The following is a 20208-nucleotide window of genomic DNA, read 5'->3' on the forward strand; positions in this document are numbered from 1 at the left end:
ACTTTCCATTAGAGCTACTGCCGGCCTTGGGAGAGCCGGGCCTAACATCGACTATTGACTTAAGTGTCAGGAAGCCGTTTCTGAAAGTATTTGTATGGAGTGTAGTCATGTATGGAAGTGAAACGTCGACGATAAATAGTTTAGTCACGAAGAGAATGGAAGCTTTCGAAATGTGGTGATACAGAAGAATGTTGAAGATTAGATGGGTAGACCACGTAACTAACGAGGTATTGAATAGAACGGGAGGGAAGAGAAATTTGTGGCACAACTTGACTAGAAGAAGGGATCGGTTGGTAGGGCATACTCTGAGGCATCAAGGGATCATCAATTTAGTACTGGAGGGCAGTGTGGAGGGTAAAAATCGTAAGGCAGATCAAGAAATTAATACAGTAAACAGATTCAGAACGATGTAGGTTGCTGTAGGTACTGGGAGATGAAGAAGCTTGCTGAGGATAGAGTAGCACGGAGAGCTGCATCAAACCAGTCTCAGGACTGAAGACCACAACAGCAACAACACGTGGAAGGAAATAATGTTTCCTTACGACACTTAGAAGAAGTTGTAAAGATGTCATCTCACAGCCCCCCTTTCGCCAGAGCCCCATATTCTCACCATCCAAGAAGCTTACAGTCTTCAACATGTGGTATTTGCACCGACGTGATTTTGAAATGTTATTTATAGTCGTTAGCATAATTCAGGCGATCATCTAACAATGTATCCATACTTTTTTGTGTATTTTTCAGCAAATGAGAGCTCACACTTAAGTATTTTTTAGACCAGTCAGAGCACAGAATGGGGTTTATTTGGTATACACAAGCAGGTCGACCAATCACGAACGGAATTCCCGATCAGAACCTCAGTTGAATGCCGCCCCTTTCCCCAGTATTATTTCGTGGGAAATACGACGTATTTTTTCTACCAACATAAATCTTTCGTTAGTGGCACATGGAAGTACTGACTCTATCATAGTAATCAATTCATGAGACATGTGAGTGATTCTGTAATCAGTCGAAAACGTGCTACCGAAGCCGCTCCTTGATTGATAATACCACTGTGAAAGTTATGTCATAGAAAAGCGAGAGAGGAGTTAAAATGTTTTCCGTCTTTTAAAAATTTGGAACAAATATTAATGTATCCTTCCTCCGAAACGTATTTGTTCGAAAGTGTGGATGCGTCACACTGACCACCATGTGAAAAGTAGAGAGTAAAGAGGAGAGTAATAAAGAAAGTATTGCTACTTCTATTGCGAATGGTGTAGTATTGACAACTGGATTACCTGCATTGCTGGTTGGGAAGGAGATAAGTTTGGTGATGGTATATCATGTTTGTATTACGTGCACTTCAACAAATAATTTGCATTACGTTGATGACGCAAATCTGAGTTCGAAGAATAAACTGAGACACCAAAAGTTTGCCGTTACGTAGAACGGTTGGCACGTAAATCGACACGTCACCAAGCTGATCTCATTCCACCGTTATTTACACAATTACATAAAAGCTTACATGCTAAGCTGCTGCAAAAGAGAGGACCCGAAGGTAAGTGAGAAAAGGTAGTGAGTCACGCCTGTCTTATTTACAAACGAATTTGTAATTCGCATCACTGAATGCTGTACTAGCTTGTATTGGCATCTTGGGTTCACCTTCATATGGAAATATTTATGGCTAACGTATTTAAAGCCAAACAAATTGATTGTCTATATGCCTCTGAAAGTATCCTAATCTCCTTTCTGAGCTTACACCAGGTGTAGTTTGTTTAAAGATGAGAATTAAGGGGAATAGTGCCGGAGAGCAACCACGAAAAAAGCTTTACTGCTCCTCTTTAATACACGAGGACTGCACAAAAAAAAAAGCAGAGGCATGGCACTCTCAAATCATCTGTACTGAATGATAGTCTGCTCCGACCAGCCAGAACGTTATGACCACCGACCTACTACCGATGTAGAGCCATCCAGGCGAGGAAACCCACTATCCTGCTTCAGTAGTTCTGCTACCATAGACGTCTTTCAGATGGGCATATAGATGGTAAACAACAACGCAGACACGACCAACAGTGTTGATGTACATCATCTCCTAACATCTGTTTGAGTGAGCATTCTCATAGTGATCTTACAGTGGCAGTAGGTCAGCTATCTGGGTATTGGTGGAAATCAGCTTACATTATGGTAAATTAGAATAGGGGGCAGAGTGCCTGTAGAAAAGAAAATAATATCCAATTATACATTCATAAACTGTGGAGAGGTGTCCAAGTGGCTTGTGGTAGCCACAAGCTTCTCGACAAGCATGCCATCTTTGTGTGTGTGTGTGTGTGTGTGTGTGTGTGTGTGTGTGTGTGTGTGTCAGCTTGATAGGGAGAGTGTTGAGTAAGAGCACCAGCTAGGGCTCACCTCACACTGCATATCCCAAAGCAGCTGTCTGTGTATCTTAATCTCACAGAGCTTGGCTATGAAGTTATTATCATAGTTCAGGGACGATATTGCAACAGTTTTCTCTTTTTAAGAATTTTAACCGATTTTAGTTGACCTGTCACAGCTCAATTAGAAATTGCAGCAAACTATATCTATTAAACAGTCAGGATTACAAAAATGGATAAAAGTACATATGTTTGTATGTGTGTATGTATGTATCTATGTTCCATATCTCCTAAACCACTGGACTGATTTCAAACAAACTTCGTAACATGACACTTCCTGTCTGGAAAGAATCACTGTGGGGTAAGAACAAGTTACCTATCAAAGGTGTGGGGATGAGTATAAGAAAGCTGAGTAGTCTTCGGCGTGCAAATGTCTAGACTTTATTCATCCATTATTTGAGAATAAAAGCAGTTTGTGACTTGCAACAAACTTCTCACGTATAATCTAATCTTTATGAAAGTTTTCCCATTGATAAATGCCACAAAGAATGAGAGGAAAAATGTTTCTCCCTTAAATTTTCACTGTCCATGCCGTAAAACTGCCACATCACCCGTGAATTTAAATTTACAAATTCTTTGCTATTCCCAAACATTTCTGGCCGTACCCACATATACCGGTGAATATGCCTACAAGATTATATTATTTTATGACACATAGTTCAGGAGATACAGGAAAACGAAGCTCCAGGGCGAAATTCGATAGAATTAGGCGAATTAGTCTACAAACCTATGTGAAATACGTTAAATATATATTTGTAACTGAAGCTACTTAAGCGTACATGTGCAAAGCAATGGATAAAGGCTCCTTCTAAACCACTGAATCGATTTCAACCAATTTTGTTACACATCTATTTACCGTACGGAAAAAATTTGTAGGGGTAAGAGTCAGCAACCGCCTGTTGGGGTAGGAAAATAATCGGGTAGAAAAGGAGGGGAGAAGGATGTGGACAGACAGAGAGATAAGGAGTGGGTGGACACAGATAGGGGGAGATAAGAAGATAGAGAGAGCAAATAGAAAGAGATAGATAAAGATAGAGGAGGAGGGGTTGGAAGAGAGAGAAAAGGAGGGAGATAGATAAAGATAGAGGAGGAGGGATTAGAAGAGAGAGCAAAGGAGGGAGATGGATAGAAAGTAGGGAGGAGGAGGAGGATAGCGAGAGGGGAGGAGGAGGTGAATAGCAGGAGGAGGAGGGGTTGATAGCGAGAGGGAGAGGAGATGGACAGAGATAGGGGAGTAGGGTAGCGAGGAAGAGATAGTAGGACAGCAGCAGATATAATGGTGAGGAGAAGGTGGAGCGAGAGAGGTAGGATAGAGAGAATGAAGAGGAGGAGATGGATAGAGAGAGGTTGGGACAAAGGGAGCCTGAAGAAGGGAACAGGCTTGTAGGTGACTGGAATTAATACATATCTGGCCACTGCTGGATACCCAGCTAGTATACAGTAGAAATGTAATTTTTACATAACAATAAACATAGCATATCATATTTTGACTGCAAGGTTTTTTTTACTCACATTCATTTGAATATAATTTTACATCATTTGAGAAATCTCACAAGTTACTATCACACCACCAAAGTACCAACAATTTTACATTTCAATTAGCAATCACTGGTTCATATTCGCCAACACACATTTTAGTGGGATCGAAATGAAAGAGGAACACTGCTCGTCCTCAGTGCTATAGACATCATATTCAGTAACAAGTCCTTAATGCACTTCACTTTCTCCAAGCCCCTCACTAAGACACATGACTAAAATGATGTTACTCAGCATACATAATCCAGCACTAAATGAAACAAAAACGCCGTTCGGTGTGGCCGAGTGGTTCTAGGCGCTACAGTCTGGAACCGCTCGGCAGCTACGGTCACAGGTTAGAATCCTGCCTCGGGCATGGATGTGTGTGGATGTCCTTAGGTTAGTTAGGTTTAAGTAGTTCTAAGTTCTAGTGGACTGATGACCTCAGATGTTAAGTCCCATAGAGCTCAGAGTCATTTGAACCATTTGAACAAAAACTTTACCAGTGATTGTTTATTTATCTCCACGATGTGTTTCAAAGGTTTAAACCTCCATCATCAGGTGGATTTACATTTGTTAGTATGACATTTTTCTGTGTGTTGTGTTACGATTTTTTGGAAGAACTTGCCTCATTTGACATACAAAACTTTTATTCCTCTGTGCCAATAGATCCCACATTACAGATAAGCAATGCCGACCTACAAAAGCACAAAAAAACCCTTTCAACACACAAAAGCACAAAAAAACCCTTTCAACACACATTAAAGAACTAACAGACCTGCTCTAATTTACACTTTCACACAACTATTTAAAGTTTTACAATGAAATCTACAAACAAACAAATGGCCTGGCAATGGGCTCGAATCTTTCCAGATTGCTAGCTGCAATATGTATAAGTAATTTAGAACACAAACTCCTGAATTTCAATCACCATCTCCTCAAAAATATCATCTACTACTACAGATATTTAGATGATACCATCATTTTAATTAAAGGCATTCAATATGACATCAGTCAGTTGAACCAATTATTCAACAACTCCCATAACAACATAAAATTCACAGTTGAACACCAAGCAGGGGAAAATATAAATGTTTTTGACCTTACCATCAGAATAAAGCATAACAGACATCAGTCTGAAATTTTCCAGAAGCCTACCACAACACATACTACAATCCACAACTCCTCTTGTGACCCCACAGCCCACAAAATGGCAGCATTCAGGTACATAATCAATAGAGCTATCCAACTACCACTCCCTGAAGACAAATGTGAACAAGAAATTGAAATAATGAAACAAACTTCTATAGCAAATGGGTATAACAGCTCCATAGTAGACATCCTAAGTGACTCAACAGTAGCAAAGCAGTCTCAAGACAAAAACCAAGAAGAAAATAACTTCTTCCATGAAATCTCCTTTCTAGGTAACATTTCATATCAGATTTACCATGTCTTCAAACGAGAAGGCATAAGGATACCCTTTACCACAGACAACAAGATTGGACAGAAGTTACACCAAAACATCAGCACACGAAATCCACTTCATCACACAGCTGTGAACAAACTTCAATGTTTGGACTATGACTGCTTGTACATAGGCCAGACAGGCAGATCATTTGAGATTAGATTCAAAGAACACATGGTAGCACTTAAAAACAAAATATGGCATACATGAGCAATAACCACCCACGTGTATGAAACAAAACACCATCTTAACAACACAAGTATCAGCATCCTACACATCCAACCAAAATTAACCCTTTCCACCCTCTCTCTCCCTCTCACTTTCTCTTCCTCTCAGTCTGTGAATCCCAACCAAAACTGTTATTTGTGTTTAATTCTACCACTGTAACCAACATGATTGTTGTACTGAAAGTTTTCATTTAATGTCAATATGGTAAAACCTAACCTACAATTTTCGCATTTAAAGACATTTCAGCACCATCTCCAATGGCATTCCAGCTGAGTCCACGCTGTGCTCACAGTGATTCTCTTCTAAGCATTTTGCAGAACTTACATCCAACTCATAGTACAGTGTCAATAACTACAGAATAAGCACCAGAGCCAACCACTCTACGTCAAGCATCATCCACCATCGCAAATACTTTTGCAGCAAAATGATTGTTGGTGGTGTGAAATTCTTGGGAATAAAAGAACCATGTCGTACATGGCTCTGATACTGCAGCTATCAGCACTCAGACTGAGACTGATTTTGTTTCTAACCAGACACATCTAGATTCTCTGCAAGAACAGACCACTACCAGCCACACCTCTTGCTCCCTGTTGGCTTACAAAACTGGTGGGATTATTAGGAAAGACGTAAATTTATATACAGATATGCAATTACTCCCCCCCACATACCACGAATACAGATTGTATGTGTTTAACACTCATGTAGATGACCGAAGCAACGGCATCCAATTTGATCTAAAGAATCTAACACTGTGTGTGTCTAAACAAGAACAACAACAGTATTTACTATGTAGCAGTTACTTGAATACGTTCGTGTAAATTGTCATGTAGACTCCAGCAGAGACGAATAGGAGCAAAGATAATATTCATGTCAGACCCACAGTAGTAGCAGTGTGGCAATCACATAAAGTGTGTGTCTAAATTGCAGGTATGTGAGTCTTACTAGTGATAACTCAGAAGTTACTTACTTACCTGCTGCACACATGTTCGTTGGTAAAGATCAAATCTAGATAGGACACGGATGCAAGTAAATAACAATACTATATTTACAAGCTTAACGTTGGAGCGCCATATTTCCCAAAGAGCTGTCTCCTATTAGCCTTAAATTCAGCCTGCATTGCATTCAGTCAATAGGCTGTAGAAATTCATTTGAATACCGTCAGTAAATTCAGCCCCCATGGACTTGATAGCCTTAACGCTTAAACACTTTGTTATAGACAGAATTCAAGCACTGATGGATTGGTCCACTTGGTCTATATCTATGCTGTTGTTTTTCAGACAGTCAATAAAATTCATAGTACATACCCTCCCCCCCCCCCACCCCCCTTACAGAAAGGCACTAGCTGCACAACCTACCTGTTCTAAATGATGATTGATAATAAATTTCCTTCGATTCACGACTATGATCACAAATTTTTATGTAATCAGGCTACAGGTTTCGGTTTATAATGATCACCTTAAGATCTGTTTTATAAAAACATGTCCTAATTACTAGAACCATATTAGGACATTCTTTTACAAAACAGATTGAAGAGGTCATTGTAGACCGAAACCGTTAGTCTGATGACATAAATATTTGTGACCATAGACGAGTTGTAAAGGAAATTTATTCTATTTTCAGGTCAGTGTTCAGCTTATGATAACAATGCATAATACCAGTCTTTAATTTTAACAACATTTCAATGTTTTAGATATATTTTTGTGCTACATAAAGTTAATTCTAGCATAGCCTCACCATATGTACCTACTGCGCACACTTTACAATTAAACCTGTGAATGTCAGTTGGAGTATGAGATGTCTTATTCTGATTGGAAAGCAAGAAGAAATAGGAACATAAAATTAATTAATCCTCCCACGAATTATAACTTAATCAACTCTCAACCAGCTGACTGAGAGTTTTAAAATATCCTCTAAAGTCTCCAAGCAACTGTTCTGCAATGCTTCTGTACGCAACAGACAGCTTACGTACTCGTGCATCTGCAACTGCTTGATCAGAAACACGCTAAAATATCTTAAAAAGCAATACTGCGATCCATGGGGTAATTGTAGCAATTACTGCCATAAATTTATACGTAGAAATTCAATGATCGGGAAGGGTTTGGTCAACTAACCTTGCGATGTAAAGAAAAATGAAAGAAACCAATGAAAACTTTCAATTTACTATGTTCAGAACATTGAAGATATAAATGCTGACAAAGTTTACACAGACTTTTAATTGTTCCACAATGTCTATACTCAATAAACACAATTCTGGCTACAACAAAAAGATACGACTGCTGGTCTGAGTGTATCCTTACAGAAATTTCACAGAATCCCCCCCAGTGCGCTAGCAAGCAACAACTACGTGAAGCGAAAGGGCAAGTTACCAAAACATCCTAAATTTCTCGTAATACCAAAGTCTCCTCCGGCGCTACCAGCACGATCACGGCAGGATGTGACCTCTCACGTCGCGGGGTTTCTCTCCACCGCACTCTATTTCCGATCACTTCCGACTTCCCTCGACAACTGCTCGCTCGCTATTCCTCGCGATACTAATATCTCACACAGCAGAATTGTAGCCGTCCAACTTTAAAGTTCATTGCCCTTTCACGAAAGGATTTCACTGGAGACAGCTGAGGTGATTGGGGAATGGCGGCACACGTTTCCTCTTGTGTTTTATTACGTCCAGTACACAATCTATCTTGGCACTTCAGTGTTACCAGGTCGCTACAGAATGACTGTGTCACCATGTATACAGAACTCAAACATTCCAATACTGAAACAATCAAATGCAAAGTGAGAGCAATCGAAAATCAGAAGTATCAGTAAAATCTATTTATTTCCTTAACTGAACAAAGTGAGAAGGGTAAGGAGATTTTTTGTACATCCTATAGATGAAATACACTTACGTATATTGGTTCAGTGAATGCAACTGCGTATATTATTTCAATTAATCCCAAATACTCGCCTTTCTGAATACTAAAATTGAAATTCCACCAGATCAATAGATGATCTACACCGAGGTATGAACACGATTTCCCATCCGCACAAAGCTGGGATGGCATTCCAATACTGGAGAGCCTCAGAAATACTGACAGTTTACGAAGGGGAAAATGTTTTTGAAGGCGTGGACTGAAGTTTGTGTCACGGAGGGCATTGGAGAAGGGTAGTTCATGCAGCTGGATTAGCCACACTGCTACAGTGGTGTGATGGTTATCACATCTGCGAAGTAAGCATGAGACCATGGTTCGAGTTCTGGGCGTGGTACAAAATTTAAATCGTTTCTGAAGCTTCTATCATCATCGAAGATACAGTTGAGACTTACTTGACTCAACAAAAATGTAAGTCCATCAGACTAAAATTTATGTTGGCATTCCGTCTTACATCATTCTGGGTAACTGCTCCTTCATATGCGTTGGTTGTGACCTATTATAACCATTGATCATCGATGATTTAATTAAACAATGCCATGTGTTAATGGTGACAGGCGACACTTCAGTTAAGTTACCTATAGGGTACGAGCACAACCACCACCACCTACTTACCGTGGTTGTGTTGCAGGTGAAGAGTGGCAGCTCGAGGACAAAAGCAGCGCCACTCTCAACGTGAACACTGACTGCATGCAGCTGTTGGCGAACGCGCTGGACCACCCCACGTGTCCACTGGAGGACCTGCCACCAGAAACCATCAAGCAGCGCCAGCAGTGTCGCGTGCAGCTGTGGGACGACATGGCGCAGAGATGGCCCCACATACCTGTCATCAGCTACCTGGCCTACACGCAGAGGGCGAACGTCAACCTATGTCTACTCGCCTGGATGACAGTCAACTCGTTCAGCATTTGTCAGGACGTCCCCTTTAGTATCACACAGTCAGTACGTGATGCTCGCTGCTATTTTGATACTCCTGACAACGAATCGTGTCTGGAATCGAAGGTTACAGATGCGATCTGCTCCGTTTCCAGAGCTATTCTATTGCAGAAGTGTCACGATTTTTATTCCTCTGAGCGTGTCGAGGATTGCAGTGTAGGCCTAGTACTTGAAACAAAAGATCGATATGGATCACTGAAATATACATCTTACGAAGAAGGAAGGCCAACGAGAACAACACTGAACTACAAAGACAGTTTGAACAGAGCCACCTTGAAATACAAGAATTTTAAAATCGATTTTTTAAAACCTTTAGAAATCACGTTCATAGCAGTAAATTTTTTTTTCCGCTTTTTGACTGCCGCAGTATACGTGTACCTTCCCGTTTTACGTAATTTACCTGGAAAAATATTCTTGTCCTTTCAGATCACAGGTATCATCCAGATATTGTGTTCGGAGGTCGTGTATCGTATGACAGGTGTCCTCGAATTACCTACAATCGTACTGATTGATAGCTCCCTCACGCTTCTCAGCTGTATCTGGCTAAACACATTCTGTTACCAAATGTACGCTTGCGTTCGTCATCTGAGGCTTCCTAACGATCTTCTACCTGCTGAGGCAAGCGAAGTATTCCGTCGTCAGGTGTTCTATGCACTAATACCTTGGATTATAGCATGCACAGTATGTACTGCATTTGAAAAATCAAACAATTATTACTTGATCCACAGTCGAATAATATTTCTCGTGTGTATTTCGCTGTCAGTAGCTTTCAATTTGCTTTGTCTAGGACTGGCGGCGTACTTGTTTATCCGAACTCGGAACTCCTTGCAGCAACTCAAAGTATCTACAAACAATAAATTTGCCTCAAAGAAACAACTTGTTTTTATGTCAGTTAAGGCTGTTATTTTAAGCGGAATAGGTATAATAATTAGAATTGGGCTCCACCAGGCAGAAGGTATTGCACAGCTTGTGTACTATGTTCATATAGCTACGATGGTTCAGGGACCACTGCTGTTCGTTTTTTTCATTTGCAACGAGTCAACGCTCCCTGTAGTCAGGAACAGATTATTGGCAGTTTGGTATCCGGACATCATCGTTCCCGGGCAGGAGCTCTGTTCGTCGGCAGAGCGAAATCTGGCAAACAGAATCAACGTACAGTTTCCGACAGCGGAAATTTCACTGTAATCCCCACGAATAAAGGGTTGTCTTCATTGTAGATGTGACCAGCCGTAAAGGTTGAATCTAGCTGATGCGTCAGTATGAACTGGAACCGATATCGTACAGCAAGTGCCTCAGTTTTCTCATTTGTTAATTATACGTAAACAGGTGCTTATTTGTACATACTCGTGTCTGCCCACAGATTTTAATGCACTGAGATTAAGTAGTTACTTACTAAAACTAAGTGTGAATAAAAATAAGAGTTAAGGTTTTGCCCCACTTCTTGTACCCAGCCATATGACGAATTATTGACAGGAATTTTTTATGTTACACTTCTAATAGGACAGCCCGAGATTCGATCTTCGACTGTTCCTCAGAACTATATTTTTATGGAAATTTTGCAGGACTTTCTTCTCCATCAGTGCTTCGTTTACATGATAATTATTGTAACACCTTAAAATCTATGTTGAGATGGAATTTTTGATTGTGTCTTTAACTTTTTATATATCCTTTTCATTAAAATTGTTGATGTTATCTTAAATATGTAAATTTTACATATCTGTGCAAAAATTGTACATGCGTATGATTTTCATGCCACGACAAATTAATACTGACATAATATCAGGGGAGCAGGGAGAGATGGAGAGATCTGAAGGGCATTAGCTTGCCGATGGACGTTCAGTGGAGTTCGTGTGCTGATTAGTGGCTCGATTCGAGAGAGTAGCGCAAAAAGTCATAGAGCAGGATACTAATAAATAACTACTCCCTGAAATGTGGTTTGAACTCAACGTGAAATGTTAAGGGACAGGGATTGGAGAAAAAACGTTTTGGGACAGTATGGTGACTCGTTCAGCGAAAGATACTTAAAGGTATGACAGAAGAGAGTAAAAATCAAAGTGTGTTCCTTGCGCTAATCTTAAATGATGAGAAACACTATTTAAAAGGGTGCTTGTATTAACAGCACTGGGGAAACAAATACTTTTGCCAGAAGTGAAACTATAAGAGCATACGTTTTCCAGGTGTAATACTATATGAGTGCAGTGTGTCTTTGTCCAAGATATTGTGATTTGTAACCAATAAACGGTCAGCGATTTGTTAAAACCAAAACTGAGTAGGCACACTATGCAAATAAAATCGGTGTCTCTGTGCATTTTATATCCATCCCATCTGAAAATCTTAGCATACAAGGAGCTACATAGACTTCATTTTCGCTGTCATATTACAACGAATACCACTGTTGTAGCAGGCACAAATAATCTTGACAACGAAGGAGGAGTTGCCATATGGGATACAGCGGAACCAGTAACCGCAGCACCACTCTCCATATTCATACGTCACGCGGCAGGTGCCCTGGGGTACAGTAATGGCAGATGGTGCTACAAACTTGTGTTGCACGTAGCTTTGTAGCCGGCGTCACCATGTTAGATCCCCAAACAAATAAACAGACTGCTTTTAACGATTGATTTCTGTGATTTTACTTTCTGTTGTAAGCAGTAAATACACTATGTGATCAAAAGTATCCGTAAACCTGACTGAAAATTACTTACAACTACGTGGCACCCTCGATCGGTAATGCTGGAATTCAATATGTTGTTGGCCAACCCTTAACCTTGATTCGTCACTCCACACAACGTTTTTCCACTGCTCAATCGACCAATGTTTACGCACCTTACACCAAGCGAGACATGGTATTTACCGGCGTGATGTTTGGCTTATGAGCAGCCACTCGACAGTGTAATCCATGTTTTCTCACCTCCCTCCTCCCTGTATTAGTACTTGCAGTGGATCCTGATACACTTTGAAATACAATTGTGATGGTCTTGATAGAAGTCTGCCTATTGACATTACGACCCTCTTCAAATATCGGCGGTCTCAGTCAGTCAACAGACGAGGTCGACCTGTACGCTTTTGTGCTGTAGGTGTGCCTTCACGTTTCTACTTCACTATCACTTCGGAAACAGTGGACCTAGGGATGTTTTGGAGTGAGGAAATCACGCGTACAGACGTATGACACAAGTGACACCCAATCACCTGACCACGTTCGAAGTCCGTGAGTTGCGCGAAGCATCCCATTCTGCTCTCTCACGATGTCTAATGACCACTGAGGTCTCTGATATGGAGTACCTGGCAGTAGGTGGGAGCACAATGCACCTAATATGAAAAACTATGTTTTTGAGGGTGTCCGGATACTTTTGATCACATAGTGTATCACAGAGCTTCCTTGAATAACGCAGAGCAATAAGTGTTTTTACACATTTCCCTGGTATGTGTATTTGATCCAGTAATACGAAGTACCCCATCGCACGTTAACGCGCCCACTGCCGGGGCAAGGTCACCGCCTGATCGAATCAAAGCGGTGAGAAGTCGGAGTGCCGATCAGCCTGGATATGGTTTCTACATGGTTTCCCACTGGGCATGTACGACGCTGGTTTCAGTGATCGGCCTCAGGTACACTTTATGCAAACATTCAGAACACTTCCTCACTTCATTCTGGAATTTACTCTAAACTCAGGCAGATTGGATGCACTGTTTCTGTCCTGAGGGGTGAACTGGAAGACTGACGACCTTAGCTCTTTAGGTCCCCTTAAACACCTAAATCAGAATCACAATACGACCTTTTTGGTCTCATTAATATAACAGCGTCTTGAGGACAGAAGCATGCGATGTGAAAAGTATGTGTTAGTGAACTGTCATTTTCCGTAATGTGAACTGACGAAACAGATCTTCATTCTCTTTCCTCTCGCTGTCTTAGGACGAATTCCAGTCTTTGCTTATCAAGCTTTCAGGCATGGACTGATAGGAAATCAACATCTGAGGGCCCGAGCGGAAGCTAGTTCGAAAAATTATATCATACAGGGAGTGAGCGCATTTCCGCAATGAGGTGAATAATTAGCGATCAAAGGGGACTCTGTTACGAGAGACGCTATCGTGAATATGTATACGATTCTCATGCTAATGACTGCCAATTGCTAGACGCCATTTGTAAAACAGATTGGAGCTGATTTATTTGACGAGTATAGACAGAGCTGAAGAAGCCACTGGTGTAAGTTTCCGGAAAAATGTGCTGATTAATTATTTCCAGAAGTTTAATTTGTGGGAAATGAACATGTGGCAAGCTTCTATATAGGAGCTTTGGAGAGTTGGTTAGTGATGTTTACTGATGAATCTGCTGGCACAGGCACGGAAAGTTAGGACGCGTTTTCCTGCAATCAAGAGAAATCTGCTATACATCTACGCTTCATGTAACCAAACGCGGATTGAATAGCACCGCATCATTGTCCGAGGATACTATATGAGTTCATGTTTATGAGCAGTAAATTCACAGGCGAAGGCCGGAGTGGCCAAGCGGTTCTAGGCGCTACAGTGTGGAACCGCGCGACCGCTACGATCGCAGGTTCGAATCCTGCCTCAGGCATGGATGTGTGTAATGGCCTTACGTTAGTTAGGTTTATGTAGTAATAAGTTCTACGGGACTGATGACCTCAGATGTTCTATATCTACATCTACATCCATACTCCGCAAGCCACCTGACGGTGTGTGGCGGAGGGTACCCTCAGTACCTCTATCGGTTTTCCCCTCTATTCCAGTCTCATATTGCTCGTGGAAAGAAGGACTGTCGGTATGCTTCTGTGTGGGCTCTAATCTCTCTGATTTTATCCTCATGGTCTCTTCGCTAGATATACGTAGGAGGGAGCAATATGCTGCTTGACTCTTCGGTGAAGGTATGTTCTCGAAACTTTAACAAAAGCCCGTAACGAGCTACTGAGCGTCTCTCCTGCAGAGTCTTCCACTGTAGTTTATCTGTCATCTCCGTAACGCTTTCGCGATTACTAAATGATCCTGTAACGAAGCGCGCTGCTCTCCGTTGGATCTTCTCTATATCTTCTATCAATCCTATCTGCTACGGATCCCACACTGCTGAGCAGTATTCGAGCAGTGGGCGAACAAGAGTACTGTAACCTACTTCCTTTGTTTTCGGATTGCATTTCCTTAGGATTCTTCCAATGAATCTCAGTCTGGCATCTGCTTTACCGACGATCAACTTTATATGATCATTCCATTTTAAATCACTCCTAATGCGTACTCCCAGATAATTTATGGAATTAACTGCTTCCAGTTGCTGACCTGCTATTTTGTAGCTAATTGATAAGGGATCTATCTTTCTATGTGTTCGCGGTACACTACACTTGTCTACATTGAGACACAACTGCCATTCCCAGCACCATGCGTCAATTCGCTGCAGATCCTCCTGCATTTCAGTACAATTTTCCATTGTTACAACGTCTCGATACAACACAGCATCAGCTGCAAATGCCTCAGTGAACTACCGATGTCATCCACCAGGTCATTTATGTATATTGTGAATAGCAATCCTATGACACTCCCCTGCGGCACACCTGAAATCACTCTTACTTCGGAAGATTTCTCTCCATTGAGAATGACATGCTGCGTTCTGTTATCCAGGAACTTCTCAATCCAGTCACACAATTGGTCTGATGGTCCATATGCTCTTATTTTGTTCGACTGTGGCGAACTGTATCGAACGCTTTGCGGAAGTCAAGAAACACGGCTTCTACCTGTTAACCCGTGTCTATGGCCCTCTGAGTCTCGTGGACGAATAGCGCGAGCTGGGTTTGACACGACCGTCTTTTTCGAAACCCATGCTGATTCCTACAGTGTAGATTTCTAGTCTTCAGAAAAGTCATTATGGTCGAACATAATATTTATTTATTTATTTATGCATTTATTTTACCTGGAAAGATTAGGGCCTTCAGGCCCTCTCTTACACGTAACCAGGCACACTCAGATTGAACGAGTTACAGTTTCTACATAACATTAAGGTCATATAGCGTATTATGCAATATTGATGTTAAAGAAAAAGAAAAGAAAATACGTGTTCCAAAACTCTACAACTGATCGACGTTAGAGATATAGGTCTACAGTTCTGCACATCTGTCCGACGTCCCTTCTTGAAAACGGGGATGACTTGTGCCGTTTTTCTATCCTTTGGAACGCTTCGCTCTTCTAGAGAACTACGGTACACCGCTGCAAGAAGGGGGGCAAGTCCCTTAGCGCTCAGAGCCATTTTTGAAATTCACAGGCGACTGGAGATCATCGAAGACTGCTTCTGCACTACGAGATATACCTGTTTCCGTAACTGAAGTTTTACTATTACTGGCAGGTCACAATTTTATGTCGGTACAGCACTCAGTTTCGGCGAAGATATAACGATTAATGCTTGCGTTCTGCGAGACTTTGACTACATAACACAGAACCTTAACACCTTGTGCGTTGGTTTGGACTTTGGATAATTAACGAGAATAATCTCACTTAATAACGAGATTAATTTTTATCATCGTAGATGTAGTATCCACAAGATATAATTGTGTATCCTTAGTAATAATAAGCTAATTACTTCAGTCAATCATCAAGTGGATCTTTAAGGTATCACATACATGGCATACTTACGTACAGCCTAGAGTGACACTTCATTCTTTACAGTCGTAAATGGTGCAGTCTGACATTTTACATCAAACCAGTTCAGTTAGGAGCTACTGTATGGACGACTGACATTGCTATCGTCGGCTCCAACTTTTGGACGTCTTGACAACCAACCTCCACGTTAAATGTAGCATGCTTGCATACATTTTTGATCGTATAAGAACATTGACAGTAGATGTGACCCAATTTAATGCACGTGTGCATTCATAGTGCAGAAAACATTGGTATTTTCCAAAGATGTACATTTTAAAGAGGTACCTCTCATTTTTTTAATGAACGAAATTATTTTAGAACCAATATCGGGGGGGGGGGGGAGGGGGGAGGGGTCGAAATTACTTGAAAAGTTATACTTGCGTAGTTGTTCTGTAGCACATTTATTACTCAGAGAGACTTACTGTGAACTAAATCGTATGTAATTCGTACCGCTCCTTCGAAAGACAGACCAGTTTGCGCAGCACTATCAGGGTGCTTCAGGTCTAGGATCAGTAGTCTGGCCAGCCAGACAGAGTCGGGAACAGGAGTGAGAGGAGAAAAGACCGCGTCAGCCGACGCTAAGGCGTTTAGCTCGGGGCTGAATGCGCGGTTCTGCGAGTAGGGCGTGGAAAATGTAGACCACCGTGTTTCTAGGCACAACAACGACCTACAGCACACCAAAATGAGGTTGCAGACTCCACCTGCGCCAAAACTCCAGCAGTGCTAAGTAAAACAAACTAGCCAAGAACCCAAGGAAGAAACGTGGTGAAAACAGGCAAAGCAGCCCCAAATGCAACACCTAAAATTCAAAATGTTCACACTGATACACCTACATCCCGTTAACAACATCAACACAAACGACTTCCACTACTGAAACCCATGTCTCTCACGACAAGGAAGATCTACAAAGTACATCTACATCTACATTTATACTCCGCAAGCTACCCAACGGTGTGTGGCGGAGGGCACTTTACGTGCCACTGTCATTACCTCGCTTTCCTGTTCCAGTCGCGTATGGTTCGCGGGAAGAACGACTGTCTGAAAGCCTCCGTGCGAGCTCGAATCTCTGTAATTTTACATTCGTGACCTCCTCGGGATATATAAGTAGGGGGAAGCAATATATTCGATACCTCATCCAGAAACGCACCCTCTCGAAACCTGGACAGCAAGCTACACCGCGATGCAGAGCGCCTCTCTTGCAGAGTCTGCCACTTGAGATTGTTAAACATCTCCGCAACGCTATCACGGTTACCGAATAACCCTGTGACGAAACGCGCCGCTCTTCTTTGGATCTTCTGTATCTCCTCCGTCAAACCGATCTGGTACGGATCCCACACTGATGAGCAATACTCAAGTATAGGTCGAACGAGTGTTTTGTAAGCCACCTCCATTGTTGATGGACTACATTTTCTAAGGAATCTCCCAATGAATCTCAACCTGGTACCCGCCTTACCAACAATTAATTTTATATGATCATTCCACTTCAAATCGTTCCTCACGCACACTCCCAGATATTTTACAGAAGTAACTGCTACCTGTGTTTGTTCCGCTATCATATAATCAAACAATAAAGGATCCTTCTTTCTATGAATTCGCAATATATTACATTTGTCTATGATAAGGGTCAGTTGCCACTCCCTGCACCAAGTGCCTATCCGCTGCAGATCTTCCTGCATTTCGCTACAATTTTCTAATGCTGCAACTTCTCTGTATACTACAGCATCATCCGCGAAAAGCCGCATGGAACTTCCGACACCATCTACTAGGTCATTTATATAAATTGTGAAAAGCAATGGTCCCATAACACTCCCCTGTGTCACGCCAGAGGTTACTTTAACGTCTGTAGACGTCTCTCCATTGATAACAACATGCTGTGTTCTGTTTGCTAAAAACTCTTCAATCCAGCCACACAGCTGGTCTGATATTCCGTAGGCTCTTACTTCGTTTATAAGGCGACCGTGCGGAGCTGTATCGAACGCCTTCCGGAAGTCAAGGAAAATAGCATCTACCTGGGAGCCTGTATCTAATATTTTCTGTGTCTCATGAACAGATAAAGCGAGTTGGGTCTCACACGATCGTTGTTTCCGGAATCTATGCTAATTCCTACAGAGTAGATTCCGGGTTTCCAAAAACTACATGATACTCGAGCAAAAGAGATGTTCTAAAATTCTGCAACAAATCGACGTCAGAGATATAGGTCTATAGTTTTGCGCATCTGCTCGACGACCCTTCTTGAAGACTGGGACTACCGTGCTCTTTTCCAATGATATATCAGTACGTAAAAAATAGGTATTAGACCAAGATGCAGTGCCATGCCATCTAACGCTTCCCAAGCAGGGGCTGTTGATAAAATATCGGTATATCGATATGTTTTTAAGAGAAGAAAAAATAGTTGCTGATGCTGAAGAACAAGAGTCTAAATGACAAGATTGGTCTTTGTGGTAGGCGGAGACGCGTGAGGAGAAATGGCGATGTAATCGTTGTTGCCAACATAAACTAGGACTTTAACGTCACCACTCAATTTTGACACTAAACCTGCTACGTGACTGGCATTTGCGGAAATGAAAAAACATGGAAGTCGACATAAAGTGCTTCAGATAACGCCGATATGTGACGAAACCCAACGACGGACCCATCAGACACCTTTTGTGGTGCCACTTACCTGCAGTTACCATTGTTACCAAAGTGATTATCGGCAGGCGTGGACGTGCCTACGTGCTTAGTTTTCATTTTAGTTCTTGCTCTAAGGGGGATAAGCAGGTTGCTAGCTTGTTGTACAGAATATCAAATAATAAATCATCTTCGTGCTTCGTCCTTGGCGACCGGTGCGAAAGCGACAGCTTACGCCAGCAGAGATCATTGTTTGATTTTCGAGCAGGGAGGGCCGAACAGGAAATGACATTATGTCCATCCGTTTCTGCTTTGCATTGTTCCCGTGTGAAACAGAGGAACGGATTTGTATGCCCTGTTCGATGACAACAGTTGCATTCGCCTTCTCTGATGAAGCAATTTTTTTCGATCATGGGTGGCAAAGCGTTTCACACATTATATCGCCTTGCATGGGGCTGTGGCAGCGCAGGTGCGGCAAACGCTGTGTAAGTGAAGCGATAACTTGTAGACGTTGTATGGCTAAATCAAGAGTTTGGCAGGAATTGATAACTTTAAGCACTTACTATGGCTACGGTTGCGATACATTGGAATTTTCGCACTCGATCTCTGACAATCGAATTTACAGTCTCTAGAAATGCCCTGCAATTCCGTAACTCATTCTTTGTACGATTAATACCTGCGACAATGCTTGCAGAAAAAATACAATGCAGCAGAAACAGCTATTTGACTCTCAAAAGATTCGACTTGTCTTGCAATTATGACTGAGAAGCAGAGATACGGATTCAAAGGGTAAGTGAAGCGGACTGGTTGTACACTGAAAGTCGAACACTTCTTATTACGAAAGTTTATTAATTTTCAGTTGCCTAACAATTTTTTTATACATAGCCTGAACAGCTGACAATGTGCCCTACCATTTAGCCAGCCCGGTTAGCCGTTGCGTCTCAAACACTGCTATCCGGGCGGGAAGACATCCGGTAGCTGGCACGAATCCGCCTGGCAGCTTGGTGTCTAGGTCCGCTTCCAAGATACTTCTCCAGGTGGGTGTTAAGATGAATGCGCTCAATGGAATATGTTGAACACTAAATGAAGATTTGGCCAAGTGTGATTACACCCTGAAACAGATCTGAGGATATCTTAATAATGATATCTCCTCCATCTTGCTCCTCAACATATAAATCACAACATAAACATAATTGGATGCTTAAGGGAACTACTAACTATAAAATGATAAATGCTGTTACTGCTTATACATTTGTTGTAGATTAAAACCCCTTTACATTATAACTTTTTATGTATCAATGTCCAATGGACATAAAGAGATACCAAAGAATTTCCTAACTAATACGATTGATCAATTACCCAAATGTGCCCCTTTTTATGGCTACGTGATCTAATATAAGTAAAGCGAAATCACTGATATAGGCTACGTACCAAATACTATAAGACACTACTTTCAAAGATGATCTACAGAGGTGTGCAACCTCAGAGGAAATAAAATTTACGT

General features: G+C 41.6%; 1 protein-coding gene across 1 annotated transcript in view; it reads left to right on the top strand.

Moving 5' to 3' along the window:
- Positions 1-10836, top strand: part of LOC126285244 (uncharacterized) — a 181272-nt gene extending 170436 nt beyond the window's left edge. Inside the window, exons 6-7 of the mRNA XM_049984541.1 lie at positions 9157-9794; positions 10822-10836. Of these exons, the coding sequence (XP_049840498.1) occupies positions 9157-9794; positions 10822-10836 (653 nt within the window). The remainder of the gene's footprint in view (positions 1-9156; positions 9795-10821) is intronic.
- Positions 10837-20208: the final 9372 nt, after the last annotated feature.

Source organism: Schistocerca gregaria, chromosome 8, assembly GCF_023897955.1.
Source record: "Schistocerca gregaria isolate iqSchGreg1 chromosome 8, iqSchGreg1.2, whole genome shotgun sequence".
Taxonomy (NCBI): Eukaryota; Metazoa; Arthropoda; class Insecta; order Orthoptera; family Acrididae; genus Schistocerca; species Schistocerca gregaria.